At 34.2% G+C, this 19,699-nt stretch overlaps 1 protein-coding gene and 1 pseudogene across 3 annotated transcripts in view; both read right to left on the reverse strand.

Moving 5' to 3' along the window:
• The window catches only part of MAP2K4 (mitogen-activated protein kinase kinase 4), a 125,409-nt gene that overhangs the window by 19,526 nt on the left and 86,184 nt on the right, over positions 1 to 19,699 (reverse strand). For all 3 annotated transcript variants that reach the window (XM_017531394.2, XM_017531393.2, XM_037739575.1), the window contains 3 exons: positions 17,627 to 17,746; positions 15,163 to 15,214; positions 12,137 to 12,264 (listed from right to left, as the gene is read on the reverse strand). In XM_017531394.2, coding sequence (XP_017386883.1) covers positions 12,137 to 12,264; positions 15,163 to 15,214; positions 17,627 to 17,746 — 300 coding nt within the window. The remainder of the gene's footprint in view (positions 1 to 12,136; positions 12,265 to 15,162; positions 15,215 to 17,626; positions 17,747 to 19,699) is intronic.
• Positions 9,538 to 11,702, reverse strand: LOC108306465 (annotated as a pseudogene).

Consider the following 19,699-nt stretch of genomic DNA (forward strand, 5'->3'; position numbering starts at 1 on the left):
CCAAAGTACCAAAATGTGTAAACCTTTTATATCCAACAAAAGATACAACAGAGTTTGGCAACAATACAGCTTAGAAATGTTTACAGCAGTATTTATGAAAACAGTAACAGAAAAATGTAAGCAGATAATAAAAGAAAACTGAATAATTTCTAATGATTAAATGCACTATATATAAAAATGTATACCTACAAGGCAGAAAAACACTGTTAAATATGATTAATTTACATTTTAAAAATGACAAGAAATTTCCCTTTACAAATAGATTATAGATAATTATATTCTAAATTGTTTTATGATTACTAAGAGATGGGTTTTGCTCTGTCGCCCAGGTGGAGTACAGTGGCATGATCACAACTCCCTTACAGCCTCAAATTCCTGGACATAAGTGATCCTCTTGCCTCAGCTTCCAGAGTAGCTAGGACTAAAAGGCATGTGCCATTATGCCCAGCTAATTTTTCCATTTTATAGATACAGAGTCTTGTTATGTTGCTCACACTCATATTGAACTACTGGGTTTCAGCAATCCTACTGCCTTGGCTACCCAAAGTACTGGGATTATGGGTATGAGCCATGGCACCTGGCCTAAAACTTCTTTTATAAACTGAAGAGAGATGCAGAAAACCAAGCTGTCCACTCCTCAGTGCACAGCACCCTGCCCCATGGATCTGTGCAAGGTCCCTATATTGTTTTATTTTATAAATTTTTCTTACTTGACACCTGAGTCCCACTCTCCTAATCCCCAAAGACATCCATTTTAAATGTGCTTGATTCCTTATCTATCAAAACTGTTCTTCAAAACTGAAGACATAAACAGACTGTGAGTTGAAAAAAGCAAGAGAATATATTTAAAAACACTAGACAGTACCTTGAAGCCATACGAACAAAGAACTCTGATAAAGGTAACTACATAGGCAAATATAAAAGCCATAACGATTGTATTTTGGTTTGTAATGCCTCTTGTGTTTCTTATATAATTTAAAAGACAAACGCATAAAATAATAATTTTAAACCTATGTTACTGGGTACATAATTTACATACATAGGATTAGTGAAAATGACAACATGGGGGGTGGAACTGAATATGAGCAGAAGGTGTGTATACTTTTGAAGTTCAGTTGGTATTAATTCAAACTGCCTTGTTATAAATTTAGAATGCTAATTGTAATGAACATAATAATCATTAAGAAAATATCTAAAAAAAAATACAAATAAAGGAATCAAAAAGATATAGCACAAAAAATGTAACAGAAAAAAAGGCAGTAATGGAGGAAATGAGTAATAAAGATGACTGAGATGTACAGAAAACGGTAGTTACTTTAAGTGTATATTGATTAAACTCTCCAATCAAAAGAGGGAGATTAGAACAGACAAAAAACATGATCCTACTGTATGCTGCCCATAAGAGACTCACTCTAGATCCAAAGGCACAAATAGGTTGAAAGTGAAAGTATGAAAAAAGACATTCAATGCAATAGTAACCAAAAGTGAGCTGGGACAGTTATATTAGACAAAATAATTTTTAAGTAAAAAATTATTACAAGAGACAAAAGGTCATTAAATATGGAAAAAAGGACCAATTCATAAAAAAAAAAAAAAGATGTAAGAACTAAAAACATACACAGAGAGCTGAAAAATACATGAAGCAAACATTGGCAGAAATGAAGGGAGAATACAGTTTAATAGTAACAGTTGGAGATTTAAATCCCCCACTTGGAATAATGGATAAAACATGTAGACAGAAAGTCAGGAAGGAAACAAAGGACCTGAACAACACTTTAAACCAACTGAACCTAACAGTTATATACAGAACACAAATGACAGCAGAATACGCATTTTTCTCAAGTGTGCATGGAATGTTCTCCAAGATAGACCATATGTTGGCTCACAAAGTATATTTCAATAAATTCTAAAAGACTGAAATCATACAAATTATTTTCCCCAAACACAGTGAAATGAAGCTAGAAATTAGTAAAAGTAGGGAAAATGGAAAGCTCACAAATACGTGGAAATTAATGTAATTAACAAATTGATGAAATAAGAAAAAAACAGAAAATTAGAAAACACTTTGAGATAAATAAAAATAAAAACAGAAACAAAATGCATGAGATTCTGAAAAAAATAGTATGCAGAAGCAAATTTATAGCTGTAAACACCTACATTAAAAAGAAAAAACATCACAAGTAACATATTTATACCTTAAGAAGCTTAGGTGAACCCAAAGACAGCCAAAAGAAGGAAATATTATAGAGTAGAAATAAATAATAATAATAAAAAAAAAAAAAACAAGAGAGAATCCAAGAAACCATAAAGTTTTTTCACAGGAAAAATATCCCAAACTAAGTAAGAAAAAAAGACGATGAAAATAGCTAAAATCAGAAATACAAATAGAGACATTACTACATGCCTCACAGAAATAAAAAGGATTATAATAAAATGCTATGAACAACTGTAAGCCAACAATTGTAACAGATAACCTAGCAGGAATGGAAAAAAATCCTAAAAATACACATATGATCATAACTGACTCAGAAGAAATAGAAAACTCAGACCTGTAACAAACAGAAAGTGAATCAGTAATCCAACGCTTTCCAACAACAAAAAAATTCCTTTAAAAGCTGATAAACAATTTCTTTACCAGACATTTTGAAAGCTTGAATGGTCATAAAGGGGGAAGAAATGAATACTATTTTTTTTCAGTGTTGTATACAGTGGAAAACAAAAATTATATCCTGAAGAATAAAGTTCTTTTGAAACTAAAGAGACACTGACAGAGAGAGAGATGAGAGAGACAGGGCATGAGTGAGTGAGAACGAGAATAAGAATAAGAATTAACAAATCAAATCTGCCAAATGAAAGCAGGAATGCATATCAACCATTTCCTAATGTTGATATAACTTGATTAGACTTTAATGACTAATAGGCTGTATATAATTCAAAAGAGGTTTATGCCAAAATTTGAGAAATGCCCAAGATAAATAAATCAACACATTGCAGAAAGCACCATTAGGAAACAAGTTCTTATTTCTATTACCAATTATCTAAAATCATCTTACAGACTAATAGAGATGGGCTTCTGTAGTACAAAAAGACGCATAAGAGGCTGCTAAAAGATGGGGAAATAAGTGACTTTTTAGAAGTCTTGTCATGTTGTAGCATGGCAGAAGGGGACAGTGAGATGGTACTAGGTGAGAATACTTTGAAAATGAAAGATTATCACTCATTGGAAGAGGGAAATGAAGAAAAAAATTGGGAAAATTAAGTCTATTTTGCAATTGTTTTTACTGCTTTAAAAAAAAAGGCATGTCTGTAAACATTACAAATAGTAAGCATTATGTGCTTTGCAATGTTATGCAACAAAAAGCATTCATCATATGTGAAGTATGCATGTCTAGAAATAGCTGCAGTCTGAATCTAATCATGAGGGAACAATCAGATGTTTTAAGACTGTGAGACTTTCTGAAAACACTTCCAAAACCGCCAACGTCATAGATAACAAAAAGAATTATCACGCCCAGTATATATTAAAATAAAGAATATAACAACTAAAATCAGTGTGGAATCTCAATGTGACCCTGGATTGACAGCTAAAAAATATAGGCTTTTTTGTTGTTTGTATTTTTACACATGGGAAATCTGAATATGAACTATGTATTAGATAATACGGATTGAGTATTCCTCATCCAAAATACTTGAAACCTGAGTGTTTCAATTTCAGATTTTTTTCAAATTTTGGAATATTTACATATACATAATAATACATCTTGGGGATGGGACCCAAGTCTAAACATGAAATTCATTTATGTTTCATATACACCTGTATACATAGCCTGAAGGTAATTTTACACTATATTTTAAATGAATTTGTGCATGAAACAAAGTTTGTGTCAACTGAAGCACCAAAAAGCAAAAGTGTCACTATCTCAGCCACCCAGGTTGACGATCTGTGGTTGTTGGGCATCACCATCATTCCAGAATCAGAATTTACATGCCATTAATAAGCAACCATTGTCTTATACTTGTTCATACATAAATAGTTAACAGTAAAAATATAACATATTATTAATACAGTGAAAAACAATGAGTTCTGGAGAACTAAGTGGAACAGTAGCATCACCAGAATACCTGCAACAGCTGTTAAACAGCAGCAACAACAAACAGCTGCAGGCTTTTGGCCTCCAACTATGATGCTATGTTTTGATTAAAAGACTACTGTACATTCTATTTTATTTTTTAGGTAAGAAGCATCAGAAGCATTTGAGGGACCAGAAATGGGTCCTCTAGTAATGAGGAGGCATTCTGCTGGATGGTTTTGTAAAATGTTTCCTCCCAAGTCATCTGCCTCATTAACAATGGTTTTTGTTTAAAAGTCTCTCTTCATCTTTATAAACTGACATGATTTCTTGTTGTGTTATAAATGCATATTGCTCTAACCCTTTAAGTACATTACACACTTATCACCAAAAGTATTTTTTCTTTTTTTGGGAATGGGGGCATGAGAGAGCTTGTTTCCTTTTTTTTTTTTTTTTTTTTTTTTTTTTTTTTTTTTTTTTTTTTTTTTTTTTTTTTTTTTTTTACATATATATTTTTTGAGTCAGAATCTCGCTCTGTTGCCAAGGCTGGAGTGTAGTGGCACAATCTCAGTTCACTGCAACTTCTGCCTCCCAGGTTCAAGCAATTCTTATGCCTCAGCCTCCTCAGTAACTGGGCTCACAGGCATGTGCCACCATGCCTGGCTAATTTTTGTATTTTTAGTAGAGATGGGGTTTCACGTGTTGGCCAGACTGGTCTCAAATTCCTGGCTTAAAGTGATCCGTCCTCCTCAGCCTCCCGAAGTGCTAGGATTACAGGCATGCACCACCGTGCCCAGTCTAATTTTTATTTTTTAAACTTTTATTTTAGGCCCAGGATTACACATGCAGGTTTGTTATATAGGTAAACAGGGGTTTGTTGTACAGGTGACCAAATGGTCACCCAGTTACTAAGCCTAGTATCCAATAGTTATTTTTTCTGATCCTGTTCCACATTCAAGTAGGCCTCAGTGTCTGTTTTGCTAATCTTTGTGTACATGTGTTCTTGTCATTTAGCTCCCACTTATAAGCGAAAACACGTGGTATTTGGTTTTCTGTTCCTGCATCAGTTTGCTAAGTATCCTTAGATATTAATGGATGGCCTACAGCTCCATCCATGTTCCCGTAAAGGACGTGCTCTCGTTATTTTACATGGCTGCACAGTATTCCACTGTGTATGTGCCACATTTTCTTTATCCAGTCTTCCACTGATGGGCATTTAGGTTGATTCCATGTCTTTGCTATTGTGAACAGTGCTGCAATGTACATATGTGTGTATGTGTCTTTATGACAGAATAATTTCTATTCCTTTGGGCATATACCCAATTCCAGTAATAGAACTGCTGGGTTGAATGACAGTTAGGTTTTCAGCTTTTTGAGGAATCACCACACTGCTTTCCACAATGGTTGAATTAATATACATTTCCACCAACAGTATATAAGTATTCCCTTTCCTCCATAACCTCGCCAGCATCTGTTGTTTTGACTTTTTTGTAACAGCCATTCTGACTGGTATGAGATGGTATTTCGTGGTGGTTTTGATTTGCAATTCTCTAGTGATACTGTGTTTTTCACAGGCTTGTTGGATGCGTGCACGTCTTCTTTTGAAAAGCGTCTGTTCACGTCCTTTACCCACTTTTTAATGAGGTTGTTTTCTTTCTTATAAATTTAAATTCCTTACAGATGCTAGATATTAGAACTTTGTGAGATGCATAGCTTGCAAATATTTTCTCCCATTTTGTCTGTTTAGTTGTTGATAGTTTTTTTTTGCTATGCAAAATATGCACTTTTTCTACAGGCATTTCTTCTGCAGTGTTAACGTCATCTTCATCATCACTAAGTATCACATTTACCTTGATTCAGAACCATTTTAGCTATTTCATCATTGGTCAGTGATGAAAAACTGAAGCTTCGTTATGTAATAAAAACTTCTCTGATAGCCACTTCTTTCAGTTTACTGACAGACTCTAAAGACTTTTTTTTTTTTTTTTTTTTTTTTTTTCATATAAAAGGAGGTCAGGTATCATTTTTTTTTTATTTTAACATGTGGAATCTTTTTTTTTTTTTTTTTATATAAAAGGAGGTCAGGTATCATTTTTTTCTCACTTTAACATGTGGAATCCATCTAAGTCACTACGTTGTTCATCATCATCATCATCACTGAGCAGTCACAGGCCAGAGGTTACGCCAAGCATGCACAACTGTGTCTTAGTTACTGCTGGCCAAGTGCGGGCAACAGCATAGATGACATCCTTCATGCTAAATGCCTTCTGAAAACCTTCCACACCCAAACCTCTGTTCACTGCTGCTAGTAGGATGTTCAAGAAATTATTTTTTATTTACCCTTCATTGATCTAAGGATATCCTGGTCACATGGCTGAATTAACGAAGTCACATTTGGGTGAAAGCACATGGCATAAACATTATGAGAATTTCAGTTGCAGCGTAAGCAGAACAGTTGCCAATGAATGACAAAATCTTTCAGTCTTCTTTCAGGCCAGCTTCCTGCAATGAGCATAAGGCACTGGTACAAAATGTTTATGAAACCCAACAGAAAAGGTATCCTGAGTGATCCAGGCCTTTTGGCTAGCATAATGATGGACTAGTAAGAAATTCACTTCCTGAAAACAGGAAGGATGCAAGCTTTTGCCTCCTATAAGTTTATACTTACACATGCCTACTGCATTAACACATCCCATCAAAGCTTTTCTGCCCTTCATATCCTTAAATCCTGCAGAGGCTGCCTCATCAGCTGTAGTGTCTTTCTGAGGCAATAACACTAAAACAGTGATGTTTCATCAGCATTATACATGTTCTGATGTTGAATTTTCATCATCAGTAACCTTGGTGAATTCAATGAATTTCTCCATTGCTTCATGATCAGCAGATGCTTTATCACCACAAATCTTTAAAAAGTTAATGCTATGTTTTTTTTCTTAAATTTCTATAACCAGCCTGTTGAATCTTCACAGTTACCTTCAATTTTCACTTCATCATGATAGATGTTCATTTCGTGATGAGCATACCATCAAGTGTTATGTGTTCACTGTGCGGCTGACAGACCCACTCTGTCAATACATTATTAAGATCTTCCTTTTTAGCTATATGTGGTGTTTTTCTATTTTTCAGTAACTTTTGTTCATCACTTTCAGCACAGAAGTTCAGCAGTTTATCCTTCTGTTTCTTCAGGTCATATATGGTGGTCATAACAATACCACACTTTTCTGTAAGACATTTCAAACTTACACCACTGTCCAGTGTCTCTAACAGCTTGACTTTCTGTGCTATAAACACTTCCCCTTTAACAAACTGCTGTTTCTCTAGGGATATCTGCAGGCCTATTTGACATTTTCAACATTATCTTTATGCTACTGAGCAGAAAATAAGCAAAAGTAAAAATAAAAATACAGTGAGTAATGCAGGTAGGTCTTGGTCCCATGTGGGGCATAGTGTGAAACTTGTCATTAGCACATCTGGCCTCCATACATTCCATTTTATTACCCTTTGTAGGCGTGCTTATGTGGGGAAAATCTGGGCATATGTGGAAAAGACATATTGCAGCTAAAGGGGGCTAGGAGGGTCTTTTTTACCCTGGGACCACTGAATAAACAATGTGTGGTGCACCTGCATTTTGAATGTGACCCATCACATAAGGTCAGGTGAATTTTCCACTTGGGTCATACTAGTGCTGATAACGTTTCCTATTTTAGAGCATTTAAGGTTTTGAATTTTTAGAATAGGGATGCTCAAACTGTACTATGACATTCTTGTTTGTTTTTTTAGGCATGGTAATGATATCATGATTATGATTATGCAGAAGAATGGTCTTTTTCTTGGGAGATATGCACTGAAGTGTCTAGAATAAAATGCAAAGTATCTGCAAGTTACTTTCAAGTGGTTTGGCACACACATACTCACATACAGAAATTGTCATGTGCTGCAAAACAACATTTTGGTCAATGACAGACCACATATACAAAGGTTGTCCCATAAGGTTATAATGGAACAGAAAAATTCCTATCTCTTAGTGACATCATAGCTCTCATAATGTAGATCGACACATTACTCACGTGTGTGGTGATGTTTTAAACAAACCTATTGCTCTACCAGTCATTTAAAAGTACAGCACATAAATTATGTACAGGACACAATACTTGATAATAAATGACTATGTTACTGGTTTACATATTTACTGTATGATACTATTTATCATTATTTTAGAGTACACTCCTTCTACTTATTAAAAACAAAAGTTAACTTTAAACAGCCTCAGGCAGGTCTTTCAGGAGGAATTATGAAGAAGGCACTACTGATACCATAGAATATGACAGCTCCTGTGTGTTACTGCCCCTGGGGACCTTCCAGTGGGACAAGATGTGGAGGTAGAAGACAGTGATTTTAATGATCCTTCCATGCATAGGCCTAGGGTGATGTCTTAGGTTTTAACAGAAAAGCTTAAAAAGAATAAATAAGTAAACAGAATAGCCTTACAGAATAAAGATATAAAGAAAAAAATACTTTTGTATGGCTGTACAATGTGTTTGTGTTTTAAGCTGAAATGTTAATACAAAAAAAGTCAAAAAAAATTTTTTTAAAGTGTATAAAGTAAAAAAGTTACAGTACACTGTTAATTTATTATTGAAGAAAAAAAATTTTATAAATGTTGTGTAGCTTAAGTGTATAGTGTTAATTTAGAAAGTCTACAGTAGTGTCCTAGGCCTGCAAATTCACTTATCACTCACTGATTCATCCAGAACAACTTCTAGTCCTGTAAGCTCCATTCATGATAAGTGCCTTATACTGGTGAACCACTATTTACTTTTTCATACCATATTTTGCTTTAGATTTGAATAATCTATTCTAACAGAAGTATATAGTATGGAAAGTTTGTGTATTTGAATCATTTCAGAGAGTTGAACAAGTTTCACACTAGCAGATTTCAGATTTTAGCACCTTTGAAAAGAAATATTCAGAGTTGCAGTGGCAACGCAGGCTGCTGGTGCCCTGTAGGGATAGTCATCTGACTTCAGTGCACAGTTCATGTAAGTGTGGTCTTTTGGTTTTTTTCTCTACATTTTGAGAGTGCCTCAAAGCACACTTAAAAAGAACAAGAAAGGAATTCACTAGGCCGGGCGCGGTGGCTCAAGCCTGTAATCCCAGCACTTTGGGAGGCCGAGGCGGGTGGATCACGAGGTCAAGAGATCGAGACCATCCTGGTCAACGTGGTGAAACCCCGTCTCTACTAAAAATACAAAAAATTAGCTGGGCATGGTGGCGCGTGCCTGTAATCCCAGCGACTCAGGAGGCTGGGGCAGGAGAATTGCCTGAACCCGGGAGGTGGAGGTTGCGGTGAGCCGAGATCGCGCCATTGCACTCCAGCCTGGGTAACATGAGTGAAACTCCCGTCTCCAAAAAAAAAAAAAAAAAAAAAAAAAAAAAAAAAAAAAGAATTCACTGAATTCATGGCTGGTGTTAGAAGCTGAACTGGAAATGTTGAGACAAAAGGAGAAAGTTCATAGGCTGGACTAGGAGATCTAATAGATAGTCTGAAGGCACCAACAATGCAGTACATGGTTATATTCTCCCGCTGCACAGTGCAGCTCCCATCAGCAGGGCTGTCCCAGAAGCAGGAACCTACCATGTGTATTCCAGCTCCATCCTTTTGCCTAATTACACAGGTCACAATGTATTTAAATGGTTTTCCCAGCTTGGTGAGTTGGCTTAAAGTTTGTTCTGCTACATTTGTGGTCCACTGGTTCACTTTGCTGTGTTGATAAGTGTTACCACCAAGCATAGCTTCTTTTACAATTTGCTCACTTCATCAACAACAAAAGCAGTCTCCTCCGAAGCCTGGTAGTCTTCCACCTCTTCTCTGGCATGTCGCTTTTCTATCTCCTTTACACCATATTTATACTGTACCTTTTCTATATTTAGATACACAAATAGTTACTGTTGTGATATAATTACCTAGAGTATTTAATATAGTTACATGCTGTATAGGCTTGTAGCCTAGGAGCAATAGACTATACCATATAGCCTATGTGGGTAGTAGGCTATACCACCTAGGTTTGTCTAAGTACGTTCTATGATTTTGCACAACAACAAAATCACCTAACAACACATTTCTCAAAACATATTCCCATGGTTAAGTAACATATAACTGAATACCTATATGACGGTGCAGAGTTGGGAAAATGTTTACAGGAAATTAGTTTATGGAAAAATTTATGTGTAAATTCTATATTTTATATACTTTTTTGATGTTGCACAATCTAATGAGTAATCCTAAGTACACTAGACAATTCTAAATCTCAAATAAAATGATACACCTCTGATATGTTTTGTCAATACACGAAGAAAAGTCAAACCACTTGAATTAACATTGATTGAGTTCTTGTCTATCAAAATACACCTTGAAAGACAAGAATGGACAGAAGAATTTCATTTGGTTCAGTAAAGATTAGAGGCAGAGAGTTTATCAGTCTTTGTGTTCCACAGATGAAGGCCAGCAGGAAAACAGAAGTCTTACATCTCCTGGGCCTGTAAAGCGTATCTCTGCACAAGAATGAAGAAAGTCTGTTTTAAAGAAAGTCTGCGTCTTTCTTTAAAAGCTGAATTCAAAATATTCTACTTTATCTGAGCTGCAACTGCATTTTTAAAGCCTGCTTAAATCAAATATAATTCTTAGCCAGTGTCATACAACAAAAACATTTTTAGTACTGAGACAAGCCTTAAAACTGCAGATAACAATTTCAATTCATTCTCAGGATATCCTTAATAAATGTGTAAATCACATCATTTTCCAAATTATTATTATAATAAATATTTAAAAAATCTAATTATTTTTATTTCTTGCCTTTGAAGCTATTGTGCCATTTATCCCTAGCTATTATGATAACACATATTAGACACATTCAGTCTTCCAACTGAATCAAGAATCTGCCCGGCCAGTCAATATGCATAAAACCAGAAGTTTAAAAGAAGGTCTTAACACACAGGTTAGGTGACTACAAACAGACACATACACCCTTTACATTTTCATCTGAATAAAAGGTGATACAGAAAGATATAACAAAACCAAAAGAGGTATTAAAAAATGCAATGTGAGAAATTTTAGTAGCACTAAGCCTATCTACTCATAAACAATAGAGAACATCTGTAATATCTAGCCTGTGATTCTTACTTTTATATTATTTATGGCACTAGGTTTGAAAACATATATCAAGAGGAAACTAACAAGTAAAGATAGAGAAAAATTTTATTCAATTCTAAGTTATCTTTAGTTTAAAAGAGTCTACAAAGACAGAAAGAAATCCTGCTGGCAGGAAGGCCTCAAGAAACAAACACAACACCTTATGTGTCACATTTAGAATAGTGTGCTGGTCCCCAAAGAACCATGGTAACACTGAAGAAAGACATCAACACCTAAGGGAATGTTTAAAATACAGACACTAAATTCCCATTAAAATATAGATCAAAATTCAGGCTGTAGGAACACTGTATACAAATTTACTAGGGTAAGATGAGTGTGATATCTATGGATGGACAGTGTACATCTGTCTCTTTGCAGGAAAAGAGGCTTCAGGTCGCAAAATACTGAAGGCCTCCACCTTTGCGTTTGTTGGTGTGCTTCATCTACCCCTGAAAAAGGGACTAACAATATTAAAACATAGAGCTTCAGACTGTTACACAGTGAATTATGCTATGAACTCAAGGCTTTCCATTTGTCTCACTAAGGGATGCTGGGAACTTTCTGAGAAGTTACCAACTGTTTGATGAGTTGAATTGAATATAATGAAAAAACAATAATCAGAGAAGACCGCAACTGGTAAATACCAAGTAAGAGAAATAAAGCAAGACAATGAAAACAGGAGCTGAGTGGGATAATTTAGCAAAGTTTCGTGGAGATGCTAGGACCTGAGCTTGGACCTTAGAGTAAGGGAAATATTCTAGCAGTTTCATTGTAAAACCACATGACTAAGGGCAGATTCCTTAGAATTACAGCACGAAAGAGCACAGGCTCTCTGTGCAATGAGTATCAGGCAAGAAGGCCTAGACTTAACACTTACTGCCATGTATGGCCGACAGCCAGCATCTCTTGTCTTGGCAATAGAGTCCACAAGCTGTCCACTGATGCCAAAGTCACAGAGCTTAATATTTCCACTTCTGTCCAGAAGAATATTGGAAGGTTTGATATCTACAAGAGATAGATGCCATTCAGTATACAATTAATATCTTCCTAAGTTACATAAGGCTTCACTTTCAGCAAAAATATTGAAAAACCTTAGTCAACATAAGTGGCCAACTTTTTAAATTCAGATATATAAGAAGTAAAACATCTTCATTTGTCACCTACAATAATTATTCATGTTTTAAACATGTAGCTTTAATAACTATAATTATGCAAATGTAACAGCAAAAGTCATTTAACAAACATCTTATTAATCTATAAGATATAGATGTAGATTGATTTTTCTCTTAACATCTTCATGTTTATAAAAAGCAGACAAAACAATCGTTTTCTTCTACTGAAAATGAGAAAGAAAAACAATTTTCTGAATGCCAGTGCTTAAAAACTAAATATAAAAAAAAAGTTTCACAAGAAATTTAGGCATTAATTTGTTTTCACCAAGAGGCTTACAAATTCATTTACTTAGTTCAGATTCACTGCATAACAGTCAAAATATAAGGAATGTCAAATCCCTTTCGTTCACTGACAATCAAGTCACTACCAGTACATACCAACTAATTCTCTATCCATATCTCAGTTCTTCCATCCATGTCCTTGTCACTATCCTGGCTCAATGAATAAAAAATATAGTTTTAAAATATAGGATGCAGAAAACATCTAAATGTAACTCAGAAGGTGACCCATAAAAAACTTCAGTAAAGATCTCTTACTATCATTAAAACAGCTGTCGGCCTATCAAACATCCATTCCTAACCATCCATACTTTTTTTTTTTTTTTTTTTTTTTTTTTTTTTTTTTTTTTTTTTTTTTTTTTTTTTTTTTTTTTTTTTTTTTTGAGACAGAGTCTCATTCTTTTTCGCTCAGGCTGGAGTACAGTTGTTCAACTTCTACTTACTGCAACCTCCGCCTCCTGGGTTCAATCAATTCTCCTGCCTCAGCCTCCCAAGTAGCTGGGATTACAGGCACCTGCCACCATGCCAGTCTAATTTTTGTATTTTTAGTAGAGATGGGGTTTCACCATGTTGGCTAGGCTGGTCTTGAACTTCTGACCTCAAGTGATCCACCTGCCGTGGTCTCTCAAAGTGCTGGGATTACAGGCATGAGCCAGCATGCCCAGCCCCATCCATACTTTCTAATGGAACCTGTGTTTTATTGAGGTATTTCTTCTCCTCAACATCCACACCTCCAAAACGTAGCTGCTGGCTGACATAAGTTTTATAAGGTTAATCTCATGCTCCTTGATGGTAGCTGGTTTAAGGTTTAAGGGCATGAGACACTTCTATTGAATGAGCCAATAAAAGGTATTAGAGATGTGGGAAAAGTTTCCATGCTCCCAGTATAGCTGCACAGGTTCTCAAAAGGCAGTCACTTCTAGATATGTTAGTGGGAACTGCTCTAGTTATTACTACCGTGAGATCAGAGACAACACATGAAGGACAGATGCAAAAGGAGCGGGCTCGACTCCTAGTCATATCGCGCTTTGAGCCACCCCACTTTTGGACTTATTACAACAGATAATGAATTTCCTTGAAGTTTAAAGAGAGTTATCAGGATTTTTATTACTTGTAATCAAAAACACCAACTCCAACAAAAAAGCTAACTGATCCTAACTGATAAAAGATAGCTATAAATTCATCATTTTATTTAGTAAGAGAAAAAGTTACTTATGAAGATTTTTTATTCAACCACTCCCCAGGCAGTACCCTTGGTGCTTTACTGCGATCAGTAAGTATCCCTAAGGTAACTATCAAATGCCCAAAAGGTGCCACTCTTACAATTACAAAACACAGCTAATGAAGAAGGAAAAAAAAAAATCAAGACAAGAACGAGAAGAACTACAAGAGAAACAAAGAATTTTGTTTAGCAATATAATTGTACATAATTTTAGGCCAAAAGAGAAAATGATGTTATTTCTAACAAGCATTAAGCCAAATAAAATAAAATACACTGATGTTCAAGATGAACTAATTTCATTGGCCCAGTGTCAACCACAAACTAAAAGAACTTAAATAAATGGCCCAATTACTAATTTCTTTAACCACTAGAAATTGTTTCCCAGAATTAGAAATGCTTCACTTCTCTTGATTTTGACCTTTTACTTTTCTTCCTATTTATTGTCAGGCTAAATCACACACTGCCATGTACTCTCTTAGGCTTTTCCATTACAAATTTGCTAAGGGGTAGTGAGACCTCAGGTGTTTCCTCAAAGCCAGCACCTCATTACCCTGAGTCTAACACAGCAGTAAGCAGAGCAAGCATTTCATCTATTTGCTGGATTAAATTCCGGATTCCCACAGGGTTACTGCTTTTCTAGGTTTGGCATTCAACTACATCCAATGTTTAAATTGTGTGTCTAATAAGGGCAAGATCACTATTTACACAAATACAACATGCTTTAGAGAAATTTCAATTTATAATACTAATTAAAAGATTTCTCTCAATTTAGAAACATCTTCTAATGTGAAGAAGAAACACTAAACAGGGATAGTAGCGTGCCTTAAAAATGATTGAGGGTACTATTCCTCGGATTATTTTCTGACCGTCCACAAGACCATCTCGATGCCTTATACCTATGTAGTAAAACATTAATTATCTACCAGGCAAATGAATAATTATTTTATAACTAACAGTAATAACAACTTGCAGCAAAATCTATTTCAATTTGTAAGTCCAACATACTAAGTTAGACTAAAATTTATTGAATGCCCCCAAAAATTGTAATAACAGAGTTTTAGAGTACATAAAGTATTTTTGCTAAAAATAGCAGTATTTTAGGAAAGCTTATACAGTGACACTGTAATTTTGAATGACTGTTTTATCCATTAGGAGAAGAAAGTTCATTTCTATTAAAAAAAAANAAAAAAAAAAAAAAAAAAAAAAAAAAAAAAAACAATCCTTACCCACCTCTGTGAATAATTTTCAAGTTTTCTTTTAAGTGGTTTAGTGCTTTCACAGTCTAGGGAGAAAAAGAAGAGATGGGATAAACAATTTGTTTCTTTTTATTCAAACAGCACAACAGTTTATTACAAGTAACAACCCATGTAGTCTTTTGCATACATTTTAAGCTTAATATTTCAATATTCTGTCATTTCTTATTAACTAAAGATAGTGAATAAGTTTAGATCTAAAAACTCAGTTGCCTTTATATGATGTTCCCAGATAGCTAAAACAAACAAAAAAACCCAGTAACTTTTAGATTTATAATTTGTTTAATAATTCATTTAAAATATTATCTTTTTTTGTATCTGCAACCTAAAATTTCCTGTCTTTGTTTTTCCTTTTTGTTTTGAAACTGGGTCTTGCTCCCACCTCAGCCTCCCAAACACCATCATGCCTGGCTAATTTTTTAAATTTTTAGTAGAGACAAGGTTCTCTTTATGTTGCCCAGGCTGGTCTCAAATTCCTGGGCTCAAACGATCCTCCTGCCTTGGCCTCTCAAACTGTGAGGATTACAGGTGTGAACCATTGTGCCTGGCCTCTGAAATGTTCAAAATTAAAAAACAGGACAACAAAGATCACTGAGTTGGTTCTATTTCAACTAAGAGTAATAATAACTTAAAGCAAAAACTATTTCAATTTCTAAGTCCAGTAGTAAATAAAAAGTTTTCTAAATTCTCAGTTCCTCACAATCATTCACCCTCACTGGGTGCTAAGCCTTCAAGGTGATTTTCAAAGAGCTAGTGTATCTCTGTTCCCCACTGGGAATTTATCCAGAATTTATCCTGTTGCTTGGTCACTGATCATGATCAGAAAATTATACGTTTCTTCAGGAAGGCAAGAAATAGAGACACACCTCAAACTAAGGGAGAACTACACAACAGGCCAACCATGTGCTGTAAGGTCAAGTCTTTGCTGACATCAAGCTGCTAGGTACAATAAACGTAGAACACATAAATTTGTTGTTGAATAGCTATGCTTTTGTTTTTGCTGGTTTATTGATTACCAAGAGGCTAAACACAAATTGTACATGTGTGCTTAATATATATATGAGGTGATGACCATGTCTTAACTTAGGCAAATATGGAATAAATCATTTTTTACAGTATATATTCTTTGTACTGCAATTCTAATTTCATGGCCACCGTGTCATACAGTGGTTAAGAGCAGGGTTCTGGGATCAGGCTGCCTGGATTTAAATCATTTACCACTTATAACTGAATACACTTCAAAGCAAGTTAGTTATTTAATCTGTTCATGCTTCAGATTTATCATCCATAAAAATGAGGTAACACTATTTGCCACAGAGTTGCTATGAAGATTAAATGTCACCAATAGTTTGGTACAAATAAGCATTTATAACCATTAGCTATTATCATTTTTTCTACTGTTATAATTATGAATAGTAACAAGTTTCAAGATAATACTGGTTTAATATATTGGAGAGAGATGGCCAAACTAATAATTGTAAAATATCATATACCCAGCTAAATAATGAATAAGTTTCTAGTCTAAGTTAGCTACTTTTTATACAATTATTTTTATAAAATTTAAAAATAAAATGATAAAATATTTTTATGAAATTATTTGAAAGGGTATATATCTTGGTGAACTACATTGGAGGGGGAGTATGCTGTTAAGGAAGAGCTAGGAAATTACCTGCAAATGAAGTATCTATCTTACAACTTCCTATATGATTTAGTTTATATATCAACTAACCCAGAACATGCTAGCTCAGATTCTCAGAAGTTTCTAAGAATCTTATGGATTTTGCTCTATGAAAAGTAAATTATCTTTTTTCTTTAGAAAAAAAAATGTATAAACATTTGCCAACTTAAAGATTCAGAGCAAGAAACAAATTGATCAATGAATTCACTTTCAAAACTATAAACACATATGTAAAAGAGTGCCCTTTTTCTTTTTTGGTACTCTGGTAAAAGTGAATTAACCAAATTTAGTAGTAAGCCTGGTCCCTAAAACTGCTAGTCAATATTTTAAATAGTTTAGACTGAATAACCAGAATCTTAAATCACAGTAAATATACTTTGTCCAAGGACTTCAATTATGGGGTTTCAAGGAGACTGCTATGATTCTGATTAATTTCAGGATAAGTGTGGTAATATAACCAATTTAAAAATAGTTAAAGCAATGGAAAAAAATGAACAGAAAATTGCTTTTTCTAGTCTTATTTAAAGAAAAGTCTGTTATGATTTATTGAGATTCAAAGGAAAAGAACATTGGCAGTATTTATCTAAACCATTATGATCTATTGTATTAACTACCCCACAGAGGTGACTTTGTCTCTGGTTATTAACTATAAATTATTTTCAGGAAGGTACTGTGAGTGACACTCAGATATGTACATTCAAAACTCCAGCAGCATCTCTATATAATTATATATCAATGAATAATTTAAAGACCAGGTACTTACTGCTAAAGTGATTTTGCCTAAAATTTCTTCTGGAATAACATCATCTAATACACTATATACATATTTGTAAAACTTATCAAACGAGGTAGACATGAGTTCCATACAGATCCAACAGTCACCCTATAAAATAACAAATATCTGTTATTCTTATATATCTTATATATCACCTTGCCTTTACTTAAAATGGAAATACAATAGAAAGGAACAATCTTCTTCTTATTTCAAATCTCAAACTAGTAATAATTTTTGTTTTCTTACTAAAGCCCTCAACAGAATATTCTACTCAGATTTAAACACCATGTAATTAAAGCCAATTTTCCCCACTCTTTAATTGTATGGACAAGGACAGCTTTATACTGAGACCTTTTATGCTTTTACATAAATTTCAAATTTTGCCAAAATTGAAAAAAAAAAAAAAATAGCAGGAAATATGTAGAAAACCATTCATTCCTACTAATAAAAACAGATGACAGTAATCTTAAGAGACTATATAAACTTTTTAAATTAGCCAAGAAAAGGAAAAAGACAAAAATACATAAAGTAAATTCTATGCCTCAAGACCCTATTCAAATGCCACTTTCTCAGCGAGGCCCATTTTAACTGACATAAAGTGCAAGTCATCCCACCAGGCATTCCCTTACCCTGCTGTGTTCTGTTCTGTAAAGCCCTCAACATCCTCTAATACAAAGTGTAATTTACTTATTTATTATGTTTGTCATATATATTCCCTATTAGAATGTAACCTCTGCCAGAGCAAGGACTCAATAAATACTTGTTAAATGACTGGATGCTCGCTATAATTAAACTGAATCATTCAAACATTACTTGTATTATAGATTGTTTTAAACCAATTTGAAAGCAATTTGACAATAAAATAGAAATAAATGTGTTGATACCATTTTACAGAATCATCCCATGACTGGGAATGTAACTTAAGCAAATATTTCATAAATTACAAAAAGAAAAAACAAAACTAGAAACTGATGAACTATCTTATAAAAGGGAATAGTATAATATTAAAGAGATTATCTAAAATCAATTTTTTTGGAAACAGTACAGTTCATGAGAAGTATGCATGAGTCATGAAAAAATAAAGACTATAAGCAAATACCATGATTATAGCTGTAAAAGTATAGGATACACAGATGAACAAGAACTACAAAGTACCTTACAAAAGTGAAAATACTATCAAAATAATTTTTAAAAAATTATCTTAAATAGTCCTGTGTGTTGTTACTTATAAAGACAGATGTTATCATCAAAGATTTTCTACCCACTAATCTCCTATCCTTCAATTATATAATAATTATATAATCAATCCTATCCTTGGATTATCTAAGAGATTAATGCTTATTAAAAGTAAAATTACTTGCCCAGAAAAATACACTACCCATGAACAGAATCCAGTGTCCCTAATGCTTTTCTTCTATCAACGTTTACAATGCACTCTTACAACAGGACCACTTTCTAGAACAATCATGTAGCTAAATGGCTATACATAGTATGTTTTTGTAAAGCATATCTGACATAGTGAACTTTTATATTTTCTGCATATAATCTTTCTTCTCTCTGTAAACCTCTCTTTCTTTAGAGCGCACTGTGAGAATGGCTCTCATGGAAGATCGAGTAATACCCTCCACCCAAAACAGACACAGCTTTATTTTAGAGACACTATCTAAACAGGTTTACTAAAAATTTTCATCAGAGACAAACAGCACATTTACCTCATCCACTTACAAAAATAGCAGACAGAAACAACCTCTATAATACAGCAAATTGAAAACACAGACACACACACACACATACACACACACACACACACACACACACACACGTTAGGAGTCTGAAAGGCCTGACATTATCTAAGCTCTCCTACTTTCTACTTACGTAAGTTTGGGCCTCCTCACGTCATCTATGAAATGAGACTAACCCACCATCCTCAGTGGACTGTGACAAACATCAAATGAGTTAACATATGCAAAGCACAAACTTAAAGTGACTGGCAGGTGCTAAAAACTATAGTTACCAAATGGAAGGGAAAAGGAAGGGACATATGGGCAAACAAAAGAGAAA

This window comes from Cebus imitator, unplaced genomic scaffold, assembly GCF_001604975.1.
Source record: "Cebus imitator isolate Cc_AM_T3 unplaced genomic scaffold, Cebus_imitator-1.0 Scaffold72, whole genome shotgun sequence".
NCBI classification, from domain to species: domain Eukaryota; kingdom Metazoa; phylum Chordata; class Mammalia; order Primates; family Cebidae; genus Cebus; species Cebus imitator.